The 26299-nt window shown below is 43.5% G+C and overlaps 1 protein-coding gene across 4 annotated transcripts in view; it reads right to left on the bottom strand.

Moving 5' to 3' along the window:
• Positions 1-2276: 2276 nt before the first annotated feature.
• Zeb1 (zinc finger E-box binding homeobox 1) overlaps positions 2277-26299 on the bottom strand; it is a 156221-nt gene continuing 132198 nt past the window's right edge. For all 4 annotated transcript variants that reach the window (XM_032885236.1, XM_032885235.1, XM_032885232.1 and 1 more), the window contains exons 3-8: positions 19299-19460; positions 16332-16534; positions 14358-14463; positions 8736-10540; positions 6490-6667; positions 2277-4731 (exon numbers count right to left, since the gene is read on the bottom strand). In XM_032885236.1, coding sequence (XP_032741127.1) covers positions 4124-4731; positions 6490-6667; positions 8736-10540; positions 14358-14463; positions 16332-16361 — 2727 coding nt within the window. In that variant the 5' untranslated portion in view covers positions 16362-16534; positions 19299-19460 and the 3' untranslated portion in view covers positions 2277-4123. The remainder of the gene's footprint in view (positions 4732-6489; positions 6668-8735; positions 10541-14357; positions 14464-16331; positions 16535-19298; positions 19461-26299) is intronic.

Raw genomic sequence — 26299 nt, 5'->3', positions numbered from 1 at the left:
TTTAGGTCATTTCTGCATGAGCTTTCGTAATTAGGGCCTTCTAAGCAATGTGCCACTTTACCCTAAGCTGTTAGAAACATCGACGTGCAATTTATTCCTTTATCTTACTCTATAGTGTCTGTAGACTGCCTTCTTTTTTCTCTGAAGATTGGCAATGTCTGTCTCTTCTGTCTACCTTGGACTGTATGTCCAGAAATCTATCTTTTCAGAGGTTGACTTGATTTATGTCACTGTTGTCTTTTCCTTGTTACTGGCCCCCTTCTGCTTCATGTTTTACTTGTACAGTTTGTGGTGGAGGTCGGATGAGTCCTTTGTTCTCTCCTGTTGTCAGCACTTAACACTGTGCCTTCTTTTGCACATATCACTTTAACTTTACACTACAAGTTTTGACCTAAGATGCCATCATTTGTGAATCATCTCTTCCAATCAGGAACAACTTGATAGGGCTTTGTAATAATTTGGGTGATTAAAAAATGTATTACTGATCAATGGTTTACTGAAACATTTTTATGATATGATGCATCATTTTAATATGAGTATGATGCATGAATTGCCATGAATTGCAACCACTGGTCAGAGGACAATATTAAGAGTTGGTCTTCTCCTTCCACTGTGGGTTCTGGGGTTCTGGGGTGCTAGGATGGAACTCAGATCATCAGGCATTCTGGGTAAGTGCTTTTTATCACTGAGTATCAGTTAGGCAAAATTGGTTTCCATCTGAAATGTGAGAATTCTGTTATGCCCTATGTTATTTCCCTATAAATGTTCCAGGAGTTATTGGGGTAAAATGTGTGTTCTGGGTGAGTTTGTCTTCACTAGGCAGAGGTGCTTCTGTAGGTCTGAAGTTCTGTCAGAGACAGAATTAATACATGGTTGCCCTAATATAGCCTCCCAGTGATCTCAGGTGGAATTCATGATTAGATGTCTATGTGAGCTTAAGCCCCTTTCACAGTCACTCTCAAGTTTGCACTGGAAACTGAGAACAATCCCATGTCTCCACCTTCTCTGCCAAGATGCATGTTGTTCTTAGAGTATTTTCTATTCTTCTTGTCTAGGGCTGGGCCTGTTTCCATGTGGTCAGGAGAACCCACTTCAACATGAAATGTGATGCAGGCTGGGAAAGACATGAACATTGGAATCAGACAAGCCTGTGTGCAGACCCCACTCTACTTCTTGTTCATGTAGTCGTGGTCATGGCTTTTCCAAGGAGTTTTAAGGCTCTGTGAAACATCATCTTGATTAAGGCAGCAAGGCAGATGCATCTCAAGACACCAATGTTACTCTTTCCTGGTGCTAGGGAGCAGTGGGAAGACCTGATTCCTGACAATGTGGCTAGTTTCCTCATTAGCCCTCTAGCCACATGGGTGAGGCACTATATCCTCTGAGATTTGCTTTCATGACTAGTGGACACCCCTTAAGAATCGTACTTTTGTATCTCATAACCTTTACAGTGCAATTTTTTATGGGCTAGTTAGGGACAGGAAGTTAGGCAGCCTGCTGATACACAGGAGGTAAGGGCTGTGGCACGAGGAAACGGGGAACACACAAGGATCATAGGAATGTGGGGTTCTGGCATAGGATGTGTGTCCTAATGTCGTTACTCTGTCAGAACCAGGTCTATCAAGTTTATCTGAGGTAGTCCCACCTTCAGTTTCCAATGCCTGTACCAGGTACCATAAACTTGAGCACCAGGAGACACCTAGGCATGAGCTCTCCATGCATCACACAGAGGCTTCAAAGGCAGGCATTTATTCCATCTCATCGCCTATGCCGAGTGCCTGGTAAGACCCAAATGAGTCCATCTGCAAATTATGAGAACCATTTACCACATGAGCTTTCAATTGAGAAGCAGTGAGCACAGGTAAGCTCTGCAGACGTGCAGTTCTGTGTTCATTCAGTGAATGTCTACTGCCAGGCAGTTGGTGGGCCGTGGGCACGTGAGGGTGTCCGTGACATGGGGAGGAACATCAGTGACAGTCCATGAGCTGAATGAGAAGGGTTCAAAGCATGGCAGAGTGCAAGCATCTAAGCCTGGGCATCCCTGAAGTTCCCGAAGGGTAAGGCCCCGGGGCTGTGGGTTCTGGAAGAAGGGACGGCCTGTGCCGAGGGCTTCCCCGGGCCCATTCCCCACAGGAAAAGGCATTCTTCATGCTAAGTGTCTCAAGTACTGTGTCAACAAGCTCAGCTCAAGATGAATGAAGCTCTAGGAAGTAATGCCCATCTCACAGACAATTCTCCAAAGAAAAATTGGCAACGATCCAAAGAAGGACAGCAGGTCAGGCTTGTTGATGCGTTTATTGTGAGCTGGGAGTCTGGTAAAAAACTAGAAAATGACCATGGTGTAACAAGGAACTTAAAAGGAAGAGTCGGATTGGTAGCTTACATACATGGATACAGGAACAAATTGGCACACCATGTTAAACATTGTTCCCAACACTGTTTACAGAAGGCAATTCTAATTTGGCTTGCTAAGGGAATGAGTTATGGCTGGGCTAACTCTTAACAGAAGACTGTAGAGCAGCATGCTATGAGTCACACACAGTGAGTTTCAAAGTGTAAGAGTTTCATATTAAAAACTGGGTAAAGGGAGAATGACTTGATTGTAGTTGTAAAACTAATACATTCCCATTTAAACTCTGTTCTACAGTCCGAGGCGAGTATAAATGTTAACAGAACACTGTTAAATCAAATCTCAATGCACGAGAACCAATTGCATCTCTACTTTAAATCTTATCAACTTTCCAAAATTTCATACTAAAATATATTATTGTATTAATACAAACTACAGTATTATACACTACACTGTGTAATAAATAAAGAAATATAAAAATAAGACACATAAATATAAAAGTTTTCTAAAACTAAAAGTACGTGTCAGTAAGAAGGGTATTAATACTGCCAGGCTTGAAGACGTACAGTACAAAAATGTTGCACAGATCTACAAACTAAAAGAAATAAAATAATACTGGTAGGTAAAAATCAGCTGCTGTTCATCACCTGGGTCCGTAATAACTAACATTTGGAAATGGCTGTGAGCCAAGAACCAATGGCTTATCCATGTCTGACACGCAAGTACATGGACTAAGTAGTTGGAGAATTTCCCTTTTATTTCTGTAGAGATTTCTGAGTCAATCAACGTAACATGAATACTGAGGAACAGAAGTGTGAAATGTCCCAGTGCTTCAGCTTCTCTGACAGAGTCAGTGGTTTGAGTTTTATTTGGGAATTTTGACACAACAAACAAATCAACAAATGCTAGTTATTGTAGGCCACACACTGAGTGAAGGCTGTTACAGCCTTGAAACACTGACAATGGCACTTACAGCACACAGGTCTTGCTTAAGGCCAAAGGGACACAGCGCTTCCTATAGATCCTTCATAGTTGCTGTCACGTACGCAAACACAATCACGAACACTGATTCTGCCGCCTCTGCCGTCCTCGCCACATCAACACTGGCCGTCCCTGCAGTCAGAACTCAAGGACAACCTTTGAACTCCATTTAAGATCACATGAGTAAGAAACTCCCGCTCCTCTCTCTGCTTCCTTAAGGCTAGCGATGCACGTTAGATGGCAGCATGGCATCTAAGGTCAGAGGTCCTACCTCCTGACTGATGGGGTAGCAGCAGGTAGCCAGCACGGTCTGAACTGCTTTCTACTGCTCTGTGTGAAGGGAATTCTGTAGTGCAGAAGTTCTCACATTTTAAAAAAAAACATAATAAAATACTGAAGTGGATTTAGCATATGTTTACCAATAAAAAATTATAAAATTTCTCCCATTGTACAGCTTAGAATGAACAACGTAAGAGTGATAATACTGCCAGCCAAGCCAGATGCCCATCGAGCTTCCTGTAACCTGCTGAGAAACCTTTGTTTTCTAATCTGCTTCATGTTACAAACTTGTTCCTAACTTTGAAAACTGCATGAAAAATTACTAGGTTTGAGGTTCAGGCACACCCGGATTTTTTTTTTTTTTTTTTTTTTTTTTTTAGTATTTTGTTTTTCAGTTCTGACATTACACAGTAGTGAGCAGGAACCATAGCACAGGAGCCATGTTTCCATGAAAAGCGTGGGTAATATAGAGCAAATTTCATTACCAAGTAGGACTTCCTTTTGGAAGAGCTCCTAGGCTTCATTCGTCTTCTCTTCAGACAGTCGCTCGCTCTCGCTCCCGCTGGCCTTCTGCTGGAAGCTGCCTGCCTGCCGTGCCGCTTCCTCCTCCACTGCACCCCCAGTCTTGGCTGCTGCTGCCTCATGCTCAGCTTCCTCCGCCTCCTCTTCCTCCTCCTCCTCTTCCTCCTCCTCTTCCTCTTCCTCCTCCTGTGGGTTCTCACATTCCTTGTCTTCCTGCAATTCTTCCATCTCTTTGTCCTCCTCTTCCTCCTCCTCCTTTTCACTGTCTTCATCCTCTTCCCTTGTCAAACTTTCTCTCTCATCCGAGTCAGCCTGTGAGGGAGATGCCCGGGCACCAACAAGCTCAGTGGGCAGGACTTCCGGCAGGGCTTCCGGCCCAGTGTCTTCCTGCTCCATGGCATCTCTGTCTTCAGCTCCTCTCTTGCAGTAGGAATAGCGGTGATTCATGTGTTGAGAGTAAGACCCCGAGTGTGAGAAGCGCTTGCCACACTTGTCACATTGGTAGGGCTTTTCCCCAGAGTGCAGTCGCATGTGCTCAATCAAATGATGCTTGTGTTTAAATGCCTTTCTACAGATTCCGCACTCGTGGGGCCTCTTACCTGCAAGGTAAGAACGCAGCTATGAAACTGAATACTGGCAGAAGTAAACAGAGTGCTTGGGACGTGAGGAGACGTTAAGACTATGAAAGCGGAGGGCTATAGTTCCATGCTCAAGAAACTGGCAGGTCCCCAACTATACTTATGGTTCATCTTTTCTATGTGAAAATTCAAGGCTACACAGTGCTTTGCAGATGAGGTCAGTGCTAACTGCATAAGGCTGAAAAGCCAAAAGTCCACACATCAGGACCACATGGCAGAATGTCGGCCAGCGAGGCCCCCATGTGCACAGCAATGGTCTCAGGAAGAGGAGTTCTATGGCATTTGATGTCTCACGGATCTTTTTACGTATGAGCAAACTAACACACATGTAGAGTTTATGTAGAAGCTGTTATGATATCTAAACCAGCTTTTGCCCCGCAGGGCGATCTTGGCCCTGGTAAGTGGGTGTGGCCGGAGCAGCACAGGAGACACACCACGGCAGCAGGCATAACCAGGACTGGTGACTTCTAAGTACAGCCATCAGCACTTAAAATCCAGAAAGGACTTTTGACATCTCTTTTTACAGCTAGGATGTCATTTTAATTTTGATATTACTGGTATTTAAATCTTTTTAAAGAATTAGGAGATTTTCTAATTTTCTCAGTAAATACAAGTAGAGGGCATGGTCCCGAGCTTTTGTCAGAGAGGTACAGCTTTCAACCCCAACAACAGTGCAAATGTCACACTGCAGAGTGTGATGAACACTTCTCTTGTGTCTTGTCACCAGAGGGAATGAGTTACCATGGTTGGTAAGAGGCTGACGGTGTGTATGTGCCTGGGTCCTGCAGCTGCAGCTGAAGTGACTGGTAAGGCAATCACTTGGGGTTAGTTACAATGAAACGAGCCTTTCGTCTAGCCATCTTGTTGGCTGTGCAGCTCTTACTGCTAGGAGCCTGGTGCTAAACTATGGACATTCTGGAGTTGTCCAAAAGCTATTCAGGCTCGAGGCCAGTCATGGAGGGAGTTCTCAAGCCACTACCTGCTTCCTATCTGGACTTCCCAGGCTGCAGAGACATACTTACTAAAACAGACCAGCATGGCTCTGGAGAGAGGGAATTGGGAGGGGCAGGTCAGCAAGCACCTTCTGTAAAAGCCCTCCCTGGTGAAGCAAGCATCTTGGGACCGGCTGCCCTCTGTCCCCACTGCAATCATTCAAATCTATCATTGGTATGAGTAGAAACAACAGCTTTCGGCACCAGGCAAGTGAGGGATGTCTGGGTGGAATAAAACATCATCTAGAATGCCAAAGTTTGATTTTCATCTTTAAAAAAAAAATCCTTTTCAATCACAAAAAATGTAAAAGTCTATTCTTGGCTCACAAGCATCAGAGAGATAAGTGGAGCCTTGTTTGGTCTGCAAGACATTGTTTGTAGGTCCTAGGTCAACCTAAGGACTGAAGTGTTCTTAAAATCAAGTTCAGTTCTTATGCAGAAGTTCTTTCTTTTAAAAACCCTTAGGTGGGGGTTGGGGATTTAGCTCAGTGGTAGAGCGCTTGCCTAGCAAGCGCAAGGCCCTGGGTTCGGTCCCCAGCACCGAAAAAAAGAACCAAAAAAAAAAAAAAAAAAAAAAACCCTTAGGTGACCAGGAGGCCAGCCTTGCACCACTTGTGAGAAGTGAAGACCAAGGAGCAGAGCTGAGAGCCTCAGATGCTACAGGAAGGTGTCCTGTGCCCTGGGCCACAGGCGCCTTCAGAACCTTGTGCCTGTGTCCCCCACACACCTGTATGCTCATATTTGTGTCTCAGCAGGGAGCTGCTCTTCTGAAATATCTTGTCACACAGGTCACATGCGTACATCCCATTCTCTGCCTTCCGAGTTTTCTTTCTGGGTGGTGTGGAGTCAGAGTCATTCTGGTCCTCCACAGAGACTCCTTCTGAGCTAGTGTCTTGTCTTTCATCCTAAGGGGAAAAAGAAGATTAAATGTCTAAGGAAAGGGTTCACAAGCAAGAGGGTCAGTGAGATGGCTCAGCAGACAAAGCCACAAACACAGATCACCAGGGTTGGATCCCTGGGATCCACATGGAGAAAGGAGAGAGCTGACCTCTACACTGTCTCTGACCTCCACGTGTGAGGGTGACATGGGAGGCACCCACTGACAATAAATAAATAAACGTAGGAAGATCAGAAGATGCGTGAGAAAGAAGATCACGTTAGACACCCACCAGAGCCCAGCAAGCCCATGGGAGAATGACTGCAGACAGCTCCAGGGGCACTAGCACACTACAGTGACTGCACACGGGGTGCTAGCACACAGTACGAATAGACACAGAGACACTCAGGTGAGTCTGGGAACAACATAGAACAGGGTATAGCAAAAACATCCCTCAACTGGACCAAAAAGAGGGCAATCAGACGGTCAGCTGACACATTTACTTTGCTCTAATTATGATTTTACAGTGGTTTTGCAGAAAGGTTTAATCAATGAGCTTGATTCCCAATTCATTATTTACCATAGTTTTAACAAAAATTCTGAGTTTCACTAAGTAAAAATTAAGATGCAATGTTTAGAAAATGTCTTTAAACTGTGTCCTCCATCCTGGAGGCCTTTGTGCCAGCTCCCTTGGTCTGGCGAATAGGGTTTGCTTTGGCCCATACTTTCCCTGAATGAGGAGGGAAAGTGTGAGAGGGAGTGAGACTTTTATATGGGAGCTGTGTGTAAAACAGAACCCTTACGATTGTCATAGAATATACACGACACACCACAATACCTGAAGACAGTCTCAGGGAGGTCACTTTAGGGGCAGGCCCTTTTCTCAATGGAGTAATTCTGCAGAGAGCCTCTTGTAGACTAAGGTCAGCTATGACCTTTGCATCTCTTCTAGAGTTCTGCCTCTAAACTCTCTCTGTTCTTCTGAAAGCTCTCTATGACAAGCAAAGCCACTCATTTGCTTGTCACTATAGCTGCCAGTGCAGAAGTGACTCTATAGTTTTTTGATAGTCACTTGAAATGGTAAAAGCTCTGTTTTCTTTAAATTTAAACATGTATCAAGAAGGGCTGGGAAGATGGTGGATAGTGGGGACTCACTAGACAACCAGTCTAGACAAAATGGTAGGCTCCAGTTCAAGGAGAGACCCTGTCCCTAAATCTGAGAGTGATTAGGAAGATAGTCACAGTCAATCTCTGGCCTCTACATGCACACTCATGGGTGGACACACCTGTACATACACAAGTATACAAACACACACACACACACACACACACGCACACACACACACACACACGCACACACACACACACACGCACACACACTAGAGATCTACTGTCATTGGTCATGGGCATGGTTTCTTCAAGAGTCACTACAGTTCTGGGAACGCCCACGAGAGGCCGTCTTGAAGGGTCACAGGACAGGGAAGTAATTGCAGCTGTGCCTGCAGTAAGATTGAACAGGTATCTCTGGCATTTGATTCAATTAAGAAAACTGATAAAAAAGTGGTGACATTAAGCCTAGTGACATGGCAAGATTCTGAAGAGACAGCAAGAAACAGATAGTGCACTCCTGGGCCACAGCCATGCCTCATGAATACCGACAACCACACTCCATGAGAGTTCCAGAATACTCTGGTTAACTAAAGGTTACCCTAACTCCCAACAAAGGAGCTGGCACACAAGGCCCAGCAGATCCTGTCTTGGCTTCATGGTAAATAGGAACATGATTGTTTAATAGTGATCACAAGCAAAGGAGAAACTCACCAATGTGAGAATTTAACTAGAAAACCAGAAATCTAATTAACGAGTATCACAGCTTTTCTCCCCTGCATTTAAGTTCTAGTCGGTCTCCAGCTGAGTACAGGCACTGGCTTTCAACTCTGGCTGATGCCTCTAACCCTGATTAGTAGCAAGGAAGATATCCTGCTGCACGAGGATAGCAAACGGATAATTCTTTTTGAACATGCAGTTTAACAGTCTGCCTGGCTCTACAGAGATGGAGTGTCTTCACTAGAAAGTTAGTTTGGTGCTTCACTAACCTGGTTTCCATTTGGCTGGATCACCTTCACTGGTGGCTCCTGCACGGCTGGGCTGACTGTAGCTGAGTATGTATATGCCACTTGGGGAATCAGAATAGTCTGCTTGTTGGCAGCGAGTGCCCGTAAGCACGGAACACTGTTCTGGTCAGCGATGGCCACGATTGTGGGTAACTGGGCAGTGACTGTAGGAATAGCAATGTTTATGGGGTTGGCACTTGGTGGGACTACATTTACAACTGGTTCTGAGTCTGTAACACAACTGTCCTTTTGTGGCTCCTTTTTTGCACAAGACAAGTTCAAGGGTTCTTCCTGGACAGAATAAACACTGTTCTGGTAAACGCTACTGACTGTCGACCTTTCCAGTAACTCTCCCTGTTGCTTTGGTAGTGAGAGATCAAGAGGTTCTACTTGGGGCTCCTCCTGGGCACCCTCTGACACACAAGAGTAACCCTGCGGGTTCCTGGCTGAGGAAAGGTTTAGAGGGGATGGGGATGATGTGCAACTTCTGGAACCGTTAATGGCTGATCCTACTGGTAAAACTGGAGAGCTTGTCATCTTGAGAGGACTCTGTCCACGTGTGCTGTCTTCCTGGGGCTCATTTCCATCCACAGGTTGAGGCTGCTCCTCGGTTTTTGCAGGGATGTTTCCTGACCCCGGTCCTGGAGAAGGTGGTTCAGGAGACTGCCCGGGAATCTGTCCAGCTTGCATCTTTTCAAACCACTTTTTAACTACATCCAGCGGCAGGTTCACAGAGTCGGCAATCTTGGTGAGCTCTTCTGTGCTTGGCTGTGCATTCAGAGCATAGTAGGCTTTTAAGAGCGACAGAAGGTTCTTTAAAGGTGGCTGACTGGGAGACAAATCTCCATTGCCGGCTGATGAAGCAGAGGACTCTGGCCTCTCGGTGGCTGGGGCAGGGGCTGGAGGCTGAGCAGGGTGCTCTGGGTCATAGTGCTTTAGTTCTGGAAGTGCATTGAGGTCTCCTGGGCAGTCCTCACACAAAAGGCAAGTGCTCTCATCCCCAGCCCCATCAAAGCTTTTGTCCTTCTCTGACTTGACAGTAAGATCTTCTGGTGACTTCTCACTTTTGCAGCTCTTTGGAGGGGCTGGGTTTTCTTTCTTTAAATTCTGGGGAACAACCTGAAGTTGGCTGGGCTGCTCAAGACTGTAGTTGATGATGATTTTGGTTGTTCCATCCTGATCAACTAAAGGAAGACTGATGGCAGAAATGACAGAATGGCCGCCCTGCTGGATGGATGAAGCACTCACGGCTTCTTGCTCTTTGGATGCAAGACTGGCTTGATTATTCTCCAAAACCTGTCGTATTACGTTACCATCTACAGCCACTTTAAGTACATTCTGAATGTCACTTAAGTTGATACTTATGGGAGATACCAAACCAACTGTTGGCAGAACAACAGCTTGCACCACACCCTGAGGAGAACTGGTTGCCTGCAATTGGCCACCACCGCTAAAAACCCCATTTTGTAAAGGGGTTGAACAGTTGATTCCTGAAGCAACCACTATGGGTTTGAACTCATAATCCACAGGTTCAGTTTTGATTTGGTTTACAGAAAGCGGTTCTTGAAGGGGTTTATTCTCTATCTTCTGCCGTATCTGTGGGCGTGTGGGACTGCCTGGTGATGTTGAAAGAGATGGCGAGGAACACTGAGATGTCTTGAGTCCTGATCTGGGTCTACCATTCACAGGCATCAAGCTAATACACTTCTTACTGCTTATGTGTGAGCTGTAAGAGCCAGAATGGGAAAAACGTTTCTTGCAGTTTGGGCATTCATATGGCTTCTCTCCTAAAGAACAACAAAACAGCACCAATGAATCAGTGTATTTCACATGGGCCTACGTAAGAAACAGTAATTAAAAAAAAAGCAAGACGCCTCTATGCCCATGATACTATTTTACATATAGTTATCATTTTAAGTTTCGAAGCTATTATAAATAAGGCTGCTATGAACATAGTGGAGCACGTGTCTTTGTTGTATGTTGGGGCATCTTTTGGGTGTATGCCCAACAGTTTTGAAACTACAAAAATGTTGAGAACATATGAAGACCTGTGCTCTGGATGGTGTGTGAGTCCAACAGGAACCCTTCTTACCACATGTATAGCATTCCATCACGCACCGGAACTTCCAATATTGCTCAAATATCAAAGGAACTAGTCTACTCTTAAGTAACTTTTCCTTATCCCATTTCATCAATCAAACTGCAGCATTTTCTTCAAAAAGCATTTTACCAATAGACAGGCTGAGGACTGAGCCAGAGGAGCTGCTGCTCACGCCCAGGCCTTTCCTGCTCTCCCTCTGATACACCCAGCAAGCCTAACTGTTATTACAAGCAGACCTCCAGAATCAGTGCAAGCTTCCCTGCAGACGGAGATGATCAGGGTCCTTCCTGAGCTTTCTCAGGACAGGGTTTCAGGACCCTGTTTGTTACCCCACCACTGCATGCTCCCCTTGTCGTCGGGAATTGCAGATAGACTGTTTGGAATAGAATTCAATGCCCAGTACCACCAGATAGAAGTGGTCATGAGGTAATGGGTGTGTGCCAGTTCAGTGCAGCTCTGTTTAACAAGAGGTCTGTTCTACCTCAGCTCAGTTCATCACTGTCAATGACTGGATAGCAGCTTTAGCTTTAATGAGTCACAGAATTTTCCTTTTCCTGCAGAGAGGAAGGCAGGCCATGGCTTGGAGTTGGTGCTGCTGACAGAGCTCAGGTATGGCATGAACTAGCCAAGTGGCTTTGGAGATGTGAATTTGCATTGTGAGCCTATGAGTCCTTGTCAGAAAGGTGTGTGATACAGTCTACTTTATGGGGTTGAGACCTACAGAAGTAATGTCAGCACACTCTACTTATCATGTCTTACTGTTCAGAATCACTGTGGTAACTCCATCACTGTGAGAAACATATATACATAATAGATTATTCTAAGCCAGATCTACTGTGTTGGAGAACTCCTGGTTTCTAACTTCAGGGCATGCTCTTTTACTTTGGTTATGGTACCAGTTTAGCCTGAATTTCTCTCAGAAAGTGGCACTACTAAGCCAGAGGTAAACTAAGAGTTTTCAAGGGTGGAGGTAGGGGGGTGGTGGTCAGATCGTACTCGGGAATTTCCAGGCCACAGTGCTGAGTTTACAGAATGAATATGGCAGTACTTTGTACCCTAGGCAAGCACACTTTTGTCCTACCTGAGAGGAGACAGGGGAGCGTCCAGAGCACAGCTCAGATCCCAACACAGCATATGAGCATTAACATACATGGATCTGCCCAGAGCTCACAGCTAAAGCTTCATGATGATGAGAACAGAGTGACAATCTAGGATATTTGGGACTCTGATCCTCAACAAAATGTAAAAGCTAAAGAAAATACACCAAGACAAAAATCACTACAGATGCTCTCTGGAGAGTGTACAGGTCACTGTTCCTGAGCACCATGGAGAGCAAGCGCTTTTCAAGGCACCCGAAGAAAGAAGCTGAGGATTTTTTTCAGTTTTAAGTTTCAAGTCAATCTCATCTGAAATTTTGTAAACTCTAAAGAAAATGGGTTCAAAGAGATGACTCAGGGGATAAAGGTCTCCACTGAGCTGGGGACACATGGAGTGGAAGGAGAGCTCCAGCGAACTCAGGCTCTGCTCTGACCTCCACAGGTGTACTGTGGCACACACATGCCTGTACATACATACGTGCAAACGTGTGCCACACACACACAGAACATTTTTTTTTTAATAAAAAAATGTCACAGCAACAGCCTGATACTTAGTCCCAACTTCTGTATCATCTTTTGGAGTGACCAGGGCAGGAGGCTGGCAGTGTGGAGCCAGGCCTTGGCTGGCGCTCGGAGAAGCCCTGTCTGAAACTCTTCCCTTGGCATAAACCAGACTCTCAAATAGCTGCACACTTGGGCTGCACTCAACTGGCTGCCCCGGGGAGACACAGTTTCTAAATCACACCCGGGGAAAACATCGGTAGCCTCTACTGAAGAATCTGATTGAAACACAAGTTCCCCTATAGTGTTTAAAATAATTCTCATGACATAAGAAATCATATTTTGTTCTTTAAAAAATTTAAAGTTATTTACTTTTATGCATACTGGTGTTTTGCTTACATGTATGCCTGTGTGGGTGTTGGGTACCCTGGAAAGGAGTTCCAGACAGTTGTCGGCTGCACATGGGTGTTGGGAATTGAACCTGGGTCTGCTTGAGAGAGCAGCCAGTGTTCCTAACCTCTGAGCCACCTCTTCAGCTCCCATAATTTGCTCTTTATGATGCTTTAAGGAGCATTTTCCACGGAACAAGTTATTAGGAAGGGTAGTCCCAGGCTTATTCAGTATTTCTGAATTTGTATTACTTGCTGTGTTAAATGTATTCATGCCTCATATTAGAGAGGTTGAAGACACACAAATTCCTGAGTGGAGAGTTTGTGTCCACTGAACTGGCTTCAACTGGTATGTGGTAGTTAAGTGTCAACACACTGTCTTTTTGTCATGTAAACTCACTTCCTGACTGAGATGGCTTTTGACCACCAAGCAGAATGTCTCCATTAAATGTCAGTGTTTGGTTTCGAGACCAGTATTTGATCTTTGTACCGTTAGGAGATCTGGTAAATGCTGGGACAAAACTAGAACATAAATCATATTCAAGTTTTTCTTATTTTGTTCTCTAGTTTTGACAATCACAAACCTCTTTTTAGCTGACATTTCAAATAGTTTCTAATATGAAGAGGTCTAACTGGAGCAGCAATCATTGTTCAGTAGTGGTAGTAAGTGTCAACACACTGTCTTTTCATCATGTAAACTCACTTCCTGACAGGGGGCTGTGGAACAGTGTACTGTGTGGGCTGCAAGAGATGACCTATACCTCCCAGAAACATAAGTAAATCAATACATGAAAGTAGATAAGCGTTGTCTTTAAGGATCCTGGTTTGAGCATTTTCAAGGAACCGTATTAATCACGGAGGGTTAATTCAATAACTGAGATGGTAAAACTTCCAGAAATGCAGTTCCAAACGACACTGAGTGACTAGCACTTACAAACCCCAACAGCTGCTGGGAAAAGCCAGTGCTTTACCTATTAGGAGGTCAGAGGTCAACAACAGCAAACAGCAAGTTCTCAATTCCTTGGCTGACAGCTTTGTCACTAAAATTACTTAAATCACAAAGAATGTATCAGATTTTAATCAAAAGAATAGACTTTTCAGTGTGATGTGTGATTGCTAAATTTTCATTGTAAGTTTTTTTTTCATTAAATCTACAAAGCAATTTGAAACGGGTGTGAAATAGGAAGGTGACAATTCTGGAGAATGCACCTTTTTCTTTTTTTTTTGAATTCTCATTTATGCTACAATTGTGTCCTTGTGCTGCCTTAGCTATCTGAGTCCACACCATGAGTTTATTAATTTCCTTTTCTTTCTTTTACTTTTCTCATGTAAAGCTATCTATTCAGATAGAGAAATGGAGTTGCTTTATTATGTACTTTAGAGATTAGACACTAATAAAGTATCATTTAAATGAGAAGCATCAGGAACTTCTGACGCAATGGGACTTGTGATGACAGATTTCTCCTTAGCAGAGATGTCCTGGTGGCCCAGGGCGCAGCAGGAAGTGTGCACTCACCACTGTGGATCCGTAAGTGCTCCTTCAGATGGTGTTTGTACTTGAACGCTTTCCCACATTCGGTGCACTTGAACTTACGGTTACCTCCAGACTGTGTCACATGTCTCTGGAAGAAAGAATTGGCATTTTATGTCTAACATTCCAGGTAAGCTGGATGTTTGTCTGTCACAGGTCGGCACTATAGCAGTCATAGATAGAGGACACTTAGCAAAAGCAGAGACATACACTTCATTAGGATCTAGGGACGGTCTTGTCTGCACTCTGGATTATGGATGTAGAAGACAGGCACTCTACAGCACTCTGTTAGTTAACAGAACAAGGACCCGACTGGAGTGTCTAGCCTGTCCCAGTAGGATGGTACAGCTCTCGTATGTTTCCTGCTTCTAAACTACTTCAGTGGTATCAGGTGTGTGTGCTCCCTGCTGTTAGGACTTTATCCTGTTACTTCTTGTGTCCTTATTACTTGGAAGAAGGTCTGACATAAAACAGAAGTGGACATACGTATTGAGTGCATACCTTTATAAAACATGGAAATGCTCACCTCTTATCACAGTATGATTTCCCAAGGCCTGAAAGACCAACATTCCATAAGGGTCTCCAAGACCATCCATCCTTCATTACACTGGCCTTCATACAAGCACAGCTCCTTTCAGTTCACATCCACCAGAAAAATCATCACAAAAGTGGCCATCATGGTCACTGTGGATTTTGAGTTTGTTTTCACGGTGTTGCCTCAGCTCTGACCTCCGTCTGCTCTTTGGCAGGGGTCCTCACTACTGAGCCAGGAGGGAGGCAGCAGGTGTAGCGTGGGTCTACTTTCAAAAGTCATGTGGCCTTCTCTCTCCCTGGGCCTTCACCCTGCTGTGCATGCAGCAGCCTCTAAAGCAGAGAGTGCTCTATGGCACCATCCCTGGACACCTCCTTAGCAAGCCCATGTCCCCAGGAGCTCCTGTCAGGTCAGCTTCTCCCTTTGTTTCTGGTTGCCTCCCACTCTCAATGGTCCCCAGGGTTTCCCCATTAGATTACTGCCTCTGAAAGCCCTGTTCTCCCCTTTATTCCACATTCCCTGTTACCTCTTATTATTACATTTTGTGAGTGATGACCAAATCCTGAGTAAACAGGCTGACTCTGTGTCTTCTTTTTCTGTTGATGTTAGCAAAGGCACTAACACTCTCTGTGGGATAAGTGGCCTGTATTAGGAACCTACACCAAGTCCTCACACATTCAGCAGGTGTATGATCATAACCCTGTGACATAGGAACTGGTCGCTGGAACCTGGGCCTATGCCACAGCATCCTGTGAAATGGTTACTTGATTTGTAAAGTCAGTGTCAAATGCATATTAGCTTGCTTGCTGATAGCTGACTGTTACCAACCAGGACATTATAAAAAGAATTACTAAAGTTCCTTTGATTTTAATTTTAAATATAAAGCCAACACTTTAGATGTTACCTATAGCTAAAATAGTTTATACTTCTACAGAAAGAGCATGGTGATAGAGAAGTAGAGGAAGCCATCAAAGATGAGTCTTCAGACTACAAGTTCTCAAACTTAAAGCGTTAGAGGAGGCACCCCCCCCCTACTACTGTAGATAAGCCACAGTAGTTAATACTAAGTGAACTCTCTTCCTTGAAGAAAATTAAAAAATTAAAGCTTCCCCCCAATTTTATTAGAGCTGAAGGCAAGTGATTTAACAGCTAATATTTATCTTCCTACACAGACCATGTTAAGAGAATATACCCCAGAGCCTCACAGACTCTGAGGGATACTTGTTAGGGTTTATGCAAAACAATTAAGTTAGGATGGCAAGGGTCATAAGGAAGAAAATGCTCACAAACCACCCTCTCATGTCTGTTAGACTATACATCAGGCTGCATGCCTGAGTATCCACGTGCCCACCCTCCCTGAGGCTCCCCCACTGCGCCTGTGCCTGCCCAGGCCTGGGAAGGTGGCGGCCTCCTGCTTCTACACTTACTTGCTCTCTTCCTGACTTATGTGATGTCATATGACGTTCAAGCTGGGTTCTGTATGCAAAGGTGTAACTGCACAGGGAGCAGCTGAAGTTGTCTTCGTTCTTCTCATGGCGGTACTTAATGTGTTCTTTCAAAGAGGTAAAGCGCTTGTAGCCTCTATCACAGTACGGGCAGGTGAGCAACTGGGAAAATGCATCTGGTGTTCCTGTGGAGGGAAGAGATGCTGTTACTGAAAGCAGCCAAGGACGATGGCCGTTCATCACTGAATCCCTGGGCCACACACAACAGCAGTGCTGCTCTCTTACAACTGCCTCCGAAGATGAAGGGTGGATGTCACCTCCATGTATGCATGAGAAAGTGGGATAATAAATACAGGTTAAGTAGCTTATAAGTCACACAGCAAATGCTTAATTCGGCATCCGATCATGGCTCTAACCCTTCCATCTCTGAAGCACAGTTCTCCCCTTCTTTTGGGTGGCTAGCTCGGGAACTCAAGTCACTTAGGATCAAGTGACAGTGATAAGCACACAGCCTGTATGGGGGCCACACAGCTGCACAACTGTGACAATTTCATAGCTTGCTTGGCACTCGCTCTTTTCACTGAAGTTGCTGCCACAGTGAGCAGTGTAGTTTCTAAGGTGCCCTGTAGGCAGGCGTGGCCACATGACCGAGTTCACACCCTATATGGGTAGTGCACTCAGGAAGTGGTGGGAACAGCATGACCGAGAATTCTAAATAGGAATACTTTGCCTGTTTGTACTATGAGCAGTTTTCCACATTTATTTTTCAAATAAACTCGTTCATAAGTGATATTTTACTGTAAATATACTCTCTCCTTTCTTTAAATTCTTAGAAGATAGGCCACCTACGGCACTTTGGTAACACTTCAGGTGCTTCATCATAAGCACACAGTGCTGTCCTGGAGTTCAGGTCCATATGAACTAAACATCTCATTTAAAGACCAGCCTGCAGATGAGGGATTGAAAACCTGAACTTTAAATGCCTAGACAAGCATGTTGAAAATGTGCAAATCTGTGAGAGAAATCAAATAGCTAGTACTCCACATTTCATCACAGCATCATTAGCTACTGCCGTGCAGGTACACTTGACACAGCGTTTGGCTAGGGGTCATCTTTTATTTTTTTTTTGGAGCTGGGGACCGAACCCAGGGCCTTGCGCTTGCTAAGCAAGCGCTCTACCACTGAGCTAAATCCCCAACCCCAGCTAGGGTCATCTTAACACAGACTTTCTTCTTTTGGAGATCTATGTTATGTTTTGCACAGGATGGTGGGAAACCAGCATTTTGAACTTTCCCCTTGCCAGAATGCCCATCATGCCTTACTGAGTTTATGTGGCTACAATGCCAAGAGGCAAGGCCTGTTCTGGCTGTGCAATGGCATGGCCAAACACTGTGGCTCCATTAGCCAAACTGCTCTTACCCCAGGAAGCAAACTGTTAATGAGCTGGGAAGATGACAGGTTGGTCATGATATCAAACAGAAAGTTATTTTCATAAATCAATACATTGAATTTTCTTAAACACGAGGTATGTTTTTGTGTTTAATGAATTTATCCTTTTAGGTCACTAGCAAAAACCAATAAAAAGTAAATGAATTTGCTTTCAGAATCACAGAATAAGGAGCTGGGGTGGGTTAATCAAAACCACGGACATATGAAAAAGCCTTATAAAAACATAATTATAAAAAAGAACTCTGAATGACAGTAGCGTGCCCAGGTAGACAATGTTCCCTCAGAAGGCACGCGTATTAGATGAAACATAGAGCTTGGTGCTGGTGCACTGCTGGTCAGGAAGACCTCAGGAGCGCCATGGAACACAGGCTATGGCATTACTCTTGGCCGTGTATCAGAACTAGATGGTAGGACACTAATCCTGAAGATTCCATGCACTTTTGTTTCAGGACATAGAGAAATGACTCTCAAACTAACCGGGAAACTTCCTGCTGGCTAGTTTTCATAGTACTGGAAGGTATTATGTAGGTCATGAGGGAAGGAAAGCCGTCAACCAACTAACCCCAGTAGAACCTCCATGTTAGGGTGCTGGCCTGCCAGGAAGGATGTCCAGCTGAGAGATGGTGGCATGGCTGCCTTGGGGATGACCAATGATGTTCTGAGGACTGTTCATGTTTAATTCATGTCTAATTCGGTTAATGTAGTGAAAAGACTATGGCTGGAGGTCCTAGGTGCTCAGTGGGAACCTGTTACCACTGTTTTGCTAAATGGTCAGACTTCAGGCTGCTTTCTAAATATTTCTGCTTATACTTAGGACTCTACCTGACTTAGATCAGTGCTCTATTTTCTCTTTTCATACCACCCTTCCTCAATTTCCTCCAAAAAGTTCCAAAAAGCTCAATCTATCCACTCAACTGAGAATCCTGGAAAATTAAAGTCGAGTTTAAGAAATTAAAACTCCACGAACCCTTGAAAATTTCAAGTACCTTCCTAGTCTCAGTACAATATGACAAGAAATTACTTGAAGGACGATTACATGTGATCTATATTTGATTACTGTTCTTGGGAGGGGTTGGCAGCCGACTTCTGTTTAGGAGGTCTGAACATACTGATTGGGTTTTTCCCTTTCTCTACTCACTGGGAATTCCTCCTGGACTAAAGCAGATGCCGAGAAACAACGGTGCCCACGTTTGTGTGTTCTCAGCGGCCCACCATCTTTAACTTGTAAAACAATAACAACGAACAAACAAAAACAACCAAAGGACAGAACGGGCCAGACTCGTCCTCACTTCTGCCGGCTGCTGCTGTCTCAGTGGAAGGTGGCCCAGGCCCTGGACGCGCCTGGCTTGTCGCTCTATCTGAGCAGCCAACAGCTCCATGCTGACTGATTCTCACCGTGAGCTCCCACAAGAGTCTGCTTCTCTGACGCAGACATGTGCTCCCACATTGGAGCAATGGAGACAGCGGCCCTTGGCCCTGAGAGTGAGGGTGTGCACTCACCATTGTCATCATGACCGCTGGCCTCTGGCGTGCCCTGCCGCTGGTCCTCCTCGGGCGCCTCAGGGTAGATGACCGCGGTGTCCTGTTGCTGCAGGAACTCTTCCACGTTGGGATCATGGTTTTGCTCGTTTTCTGCATCCGAGTCGCATTCGTCATCTTTTACTGAGAGAAAAATTCTCTGTCAAAAGCTGTTTTACCACCAAATTGTTTTTCAAGGCTTTCTAAGTAAGAATTCATTTATCTTGATAGAACATATGATCCTTCTTGAAACTGTAGGGCACCTGAAAGCTAAAAACGCATCCTGCTTACTTTTGTAATCTATAAAGCATTTGCTTTAGATTCAAGTGCATGAGGCCTGGGGTTCCCAAAGCCTCTGAGGCCTCAGAGTCAGGTTTATCTCTTCACACTGAGCACAGCTCAGACGAAGGGAGAGCTTCGAGAACGTCCTCACTTAGTGACAGATTAGGGGGTCTGCCTTCGTTGTCTCTGATCACAACACAGTTGTCTCTTAGGACATTTAAAGTTGTGCATTGGCTCTGAATCTCTCTCTCTCTCTCTCTCTCTCTCTCACACACACACACACACACACACACACACACACACACACACACACACACATCCACACAGACACACACACACACACATGCCCACACACACACACAGATGTCAGGTCTTCAGGTGTCAAAGAAACTGAGTGAGTAGTTCTGATACAGGACCCAGATTTAGTTGTAAGTTTGTGATAAAGTGTTAAAATAATTTGTTGACAAATAAATATATCTTATGATCGTGCACACTATTGAAGCTATATAAAGAATTAACACAATTCAAACAAAAACCAACAAACAACCCCCCCACCCCCAGTTATTACACCTTATTTGAGAATGAGGTGATCTAGAACTGAACGGATCCCGAAACACAGCATGGCAAATAACAGCACAGGTGTGGTGATATATGACTATGATTCCACCACAGGAGGCTGAGGCAGGAGGATCATAGTGAGTTCTAGGCTACCTTAGGCATCCAAGCGAGACCCTGTTTCAAACACTTCAAGAAACATAAATAAAAGGAAAGGTGTGAAGAAGTGGGGGAGAGGAAGAGAGGAAGAGGAAGGGAGGGGAGGGAGGAAAAGGGCAAGGACTGCAGGGACTCCTTGGGCTGAGGGAGAGGCCATGCTAATCCCAGCACAGAACTGAACCCAGCCTGCACTTCAAACACCCAAACATCAACTATTACATAAAGTAACTAACTACAAATGCTTCATCTCTTTTATTCTCATCTATAGTAATATTTTTTCCTTTACTTTTCCCTTAGATGAGACAGAATTCAGCATTGGTTGTCCAGGTGCAGAATTACAGGACGTGAAGCACAGATTAAAGATAACAGACATTTTGTGTTGTTACGGTATGTGAGCTACTCTAGTTAAAGCAGCTCTCACCAGATGACCTTCTCAATACAAACTTAACATAAAACTAAAAGGTTTACACAGCCCCCAGTATGAAGCTTTCAGAATTTATTTAGAGGCATGTCTAATTATTTGTCTTGTGATCGACCCTTAACTAGTGATGATTAAATGATAAATCTATTTTTAGTTTTAACATTCTTCTTGCAGTTGAAATTAAAGAGAAGTTTCCACTTTGCCTGGTATGTATTTGTATATGCATATGTCCCTAATATAGCCTGCTGAGTTATAAGGCTATTTGTATGTATGCTTTCGGCTGCCCATCTCTCACTGAACAACCAGTGCATGTTTCCTTACAGAGAAATATGATGGCTGACCAAAAGCCAGTTATGTTATGTTAGCACACAACTCCATTTGGTACACAGAAGTCAAGTATGCTAGAAACTACATTTGAATATAAAATCCAAGGTCTAAAATGCTCATTAATAAGTTTGGATTCAGTAAAACCTGGTCAGTATAACCCAGGGCTGCTTTGACGACTCAATGCTGTGCTACTTCCTGTGCTGGTAGCCTTGTGCCTGCCATGTAGGAAGTGTTGTTACGGTGTGTGAGGTACTCTAGTTAAAGCAGCTCTCACCAGATGACCTTCTCAATACAAACTTTAGGCTTAAGATGTAACAGCTTTCTCAATGTCTTATGGGAAAACATCACTGTTAACACAGGTGACTTGACATTAGGTGTCTGCATGACACTCGAGGCTGCTCATACTAAACTTGCCCTGTCTTCATGGATTTCCAGACTTGATTTCAGGCCGACATGAGCAGTTGCTGTTTATCCATCTATTTCAAGTGTTTGGAAGTGCACATGACAAAATGGTCAATTATGAAACAAACTTCCTATAACTCTGAATTAAACATCAGAGTGATGGACAAACCAGTTTTTCCTTAGGTGAGAGAACTCAGCACTGGTTGTCAAGGTGCAGACTTACAGGACTATGAGCACAAACGGAAGGAGGCAGGTATTAAACACAAAAAGTAAGAAAATTTAGTTCTCAGTATAAAGCTTTTGGCTCTGCAGAAATCTTTGCCTTCTGTTTGGAAGCTCTTTGTAAACGATTGCCTATGTAACCACAGTGAGATGCTTGGCCAATAGCTCTCTCAGTGAATAAACAGCTAGGGGCCAACTGTAGAAGAGACCTGAGACCATTCTCTTACGTCTCTTCTACATGTATTATGGTGGACTCTGCGCTGGTTTGCTTGAACTGTCTATGGAGATGTAGTACTGGGATTAAAGCCTGCTACTGGGGTATAGCACAGCCTGTCATCAGCCCCCCCCCCACCTCTCATGTAAGTCTTCAAAGCTCCATTACTGCCCTTCACTGGAATTTATGAAACATTCACTCGCTCCTGACTCAACTCATGTTCCTGCGAGGCCCTGCAGACTAGACCTGCGAGACCCTGCGGACTAGACGGAAAGAACAGCAGAGCCCATTTTGGAGCCCCTAGGGCAGCAGTTTTTAATTTGTTGATCACAACCTCTTTGGGGTGAATGACCCTTTCACAGGGGTTGCCTGAGACTATCAAAAAACACAGGTATTTATCTTAGGATTCATAACTAGCAAAATTAGTTATGAAGTAGCAACAAAAATAATTTTATAGTTTGGGGTTACCACAACATGAAGAACTGTATATTAAAGGGTAGCAGGTTAGGAAAGTTGAGAACCAATGTGTAGAGGGACCTTTCGTAAGGGGGAGAGGCCTGGCATTTTGGCAGGCACTCTGGCTAACACTCTGCTTTCTACACATGATTTTTGAGGGGGAGGAAGTCTATGTGTTAGTACTTCAAACTGAAAGAGTTAATTTTTACAGTGAAGAACAGATGTGAGATAAAGCATCATAGAGCTCAGCTGTGGATGTATGTTTTGTCTGGAAGACAGAATGACCCAACTTAGTATTAACCAATAACCAAAGTTACCAGTAAAGGCAACAAACAGCCTTCTTTTATGTTCACTAGCATTAATGGTTTACTCAAAGACTTTAAATATTTCATATTACATTATTATTTTAATAATACTAAATGTCAAGTTTAATTATCCTATATAATCTTTAGTATTGCATGACAAATATTTGATAACAAGCATACCTGAATACATTATTCATGCAAGTTACACACGGCTAAGGTAAGGGACAAAGGAAAAGCAGGCTGTTGGCACGATTCATCCAGCCTATACTACATCACTAATTAATTACTTGGAATTCCAAGGAGGGAAATGACAACTGTGTAGTGATAATGTTTATGGAGGGACTCCTATGTTGGTCACTTCCAAGCTAGAAGTCAGTTATAGGAGGCCATGGATTGCCCCAAGATGCATTTCAAAGTCAACAAACCTAACACATGTAAAAAATATATAAATATTCATATATATATGAAATAATCAAAATGACATATTAGGAATATCTAACTTGAGGCTGACTATATATTCCATATACATATGTATATATATATAAAATTTTGTGGAAAGTACATACTGATATTCACAGTTCTTTGATTTGGTTTGCATCCTATTGGCCCTGCTGAGTTTACACGCCACAGGGAAATGTTTGATGCCAACAGGTGTAAGAGAGGACTACAGATTCTCACTTACTCTCTTGCTTCTTAATTCTGATCTGAATCCATTACAGTGGGACAGACCAAGTCTTAGGAGTAAGGACTTTTGGTCTCCTAGAAGAAAGTCTCCTTGTTTATTAGAACTGATTTTCATTTTCACCTGCACTCAGAGTTCACAAGATAAAAGCTGATTCTTGTTTTTTGTGACATTCACAACTGTCATCTGTCTTGTACATAACCCAAAACACCACTTATTTTCTGTCTTCGGCTTTCTGTGGACCTAAAACTCAAAGCACAACAGTCACTAATGACTCCTCGGCTCCAGGTGGCCATGAGGTCTGCACTTTTCTAACTTTGACAAAAACATCACTTATGTTCAAAGTATCACCTGAAGACTTTTAGATTATCCATGGACTATACTCATCACATGTACAGAATGGAAAATTTGTATTATACAAATCTGTACATTACATTTAAATAATATTACCATCCAGTTTTTCTGTAGTGTTTTGTATGTTAAAATTCTTAACCATTTAAAGAGGGCAAGATAAAAGATGAGGAAATACATTAAATTCAGGATGCACAAATGCTAATGTCCCAAAAAGCCTCCATGAGAGGCAAGCGGTGAGCCTACCTGGGCATCCCACGCCACTTCCCTGAGCAGGACCCCTGCCCTTCCTCTCCTGACCAAAGCAGAGAGCATGGGGTGAAGGCAGGTCCACATTCACAAGTATTTTATCTTTTGAAATGCAATAAGGAAACCGAGTTCAGATTATATTTTATCTTGAATTTTTCCTTTTAAAAATCGATAGTGTGCTTTCTTTATAAAAATAAAATTGATCATATTCCTGTCATGATATCTCAAAGAAACAAAAGTCAGACAAGTTTCAGGTGTAATTGTGGAAATATACTTGTTTTAGAATTACAGGGTCAGTACACTTTATCTAGAGGACTCTTGGACCAGAGATAATTTAATTTTCGGATTTTTTCAACACTGATGTAAATAAATGAGATAGCTTTGGGACAGAAGCAGATCTAAATGTGAAATGTTTGTTCCATGTACACCTATACACAGAGGCCTAACACAATCTTATACACTATTAGGGCAGTTGCGCTGTGAGCTTCCCTGTTGGTGTCAATCTATCATTGCATAGTAAATCTCTGATTTTGCATTTCTTATACAAGGAATGCACTGCGCTGGGAGGCCCAGGAGAACAGCTGTACTTATAAATAGCCGAGACTCTTCCATTTCTTCTCCAAATCACACACGTCTGTTTATTAATCTTTACAGAAGCCCACTGTATAAGTTAAAAAGCAAAGCAAATGATCCTGGTCAAACTAATGCCTTGGTAGACACACAGAACCCTGGAAGCAGGGACTGAATGTAACGTGGTCTGATTGTCATACTCTGTGAGGAGCGGGACAGAGCCACACCTGTTGTGTCAGACATGTGCGTGTGTGTGCGCACGCACACACACACACACACATACACAAAGAGAAAGAGAGACAGAGAGAGAGAGACAGAGAGAGAGAGACAGAGAGAGAACGCACTGCAGCTTTCCCTTTGACTCTGTTCAATATCATACTGACTGACAAACTATAGTAAATAGAGGTTTGTTTTTCTCACATGCCACCTCTGTATTCAGAGTGAGCTAATTATAGTATCTGATGTGGAATACAGTCAATATGAAGATATTATAAATGTATACATTGGGGCAGGAAGAAATTCTAATTTATATATTGAGGTCCATTTTAATCATAATTAGTTAGGAATGTGCATTCACAACAGGTACAGTTAAACTGTGAACTGCTTTTTAACTGAACTGAGTATGTATCCTAATTATAATCAGAATACTCAGAAAATTATATTAAACAGCGGTTATTTGTACCCCAATCAAATTCCACCAACGATGTCAGGCAAAAATCCTGATTTTGATTTCTCTTGAGTTTGACTGTTGAGAAGAACAGTGTCCACACCTCGGGGGCCTGGAAGAACACTCCTTCTAAGCCTGGGGACTGTCTGCCAGGCCCCGGTCTCAGCAGTCCTCCCTTCTCCGAGTCTGTCCTCTCCACACTCTTCCTTTTGCTTTTTTGATGAAAAGGTCTTACATAGTAGCCTTGGCTGGTCTTGAACCCATAGCGATCCTCCTGCTTCAGCCTTGGGAGTGTTGGTATTACATTATGGGTATGGCCCACTATGCATGGCCAGCGGATTTCCTTTATTTATTAACCTTTACACTAAGACTGAAGGATAATCATTATATGGACGTGCAGGAGCTCTGTAGTAGACAGGGTACAGATGAGTCCTGTGGTCATGGATTCAGGACTGTATAGCTGAGTCATATGGTAGCTCTATAGTTCACCTCCAAAAAGCCTGCAGAGATCTCCATGTGGTTGTACCAATTTGTGCTCTCGCAAACAGTGCATGGGACCTCGTCTTTATCCATATCCTCTTGCCAGCATTTGTCATTATTTATTTTCTCATGATGATAGTTATTCTGATTTCAGTGACTTAGAATCCCAAAGTCACTTGAATTTGTATTTTTCTGATGACTAAAGGTGGCAAGCACTTCTATAAGTATACTGGCCATTTGTTTATATTTCTTCTGAGAACTGTCTGATAAACTCATTTAGTGTGTGTGTTGTGTTTAATTTTTGTAGTTCTTTATATATATCCCTTCTCAAAATTATACCTGGCAAAGATTTTTCACCTGCTTATTTTGCTGCTAGGTTTTCTTTGCTTTAAGATCTAGAAGTCTCTACTCTTTCCATTATTTGGGGGTTGAATTTTGAGGAACTGAGAACAGCTGATTTAATAAACACAGAGAGCAGTACAGTTCTGGTGTACAGTGTGAGCTTACAGTGTATGCTGGCATACATTGTGAGTTTACAGTGCAGTGTTGGCATACATTGTGGGATTACAGTGCAGTGCTAGCTTATGGTGTGAGCTTACAGTGCAGTGTTGGCATACATTGTGGGCTTACAGTGCAGTGTT

This window comes from Rattus rattus, chromosome 14, assembly GCF_011064425.1.
Source record: "Rattus rattus isolate New Zealand chromosome 14, Rrattus_CSIRO_v1, whole genome shotgun sequence".
Taxonomy (NCBI): Eukaryota; Metazoa; Chordata; class Mammalia; order Rodentia; family Muridae; genus Rattus; species Rattus rattus.
Note: the sequence above shows the minus strand (reverse complement) of the source record. Positions and strands in the feature narration are given on the sequence as shown.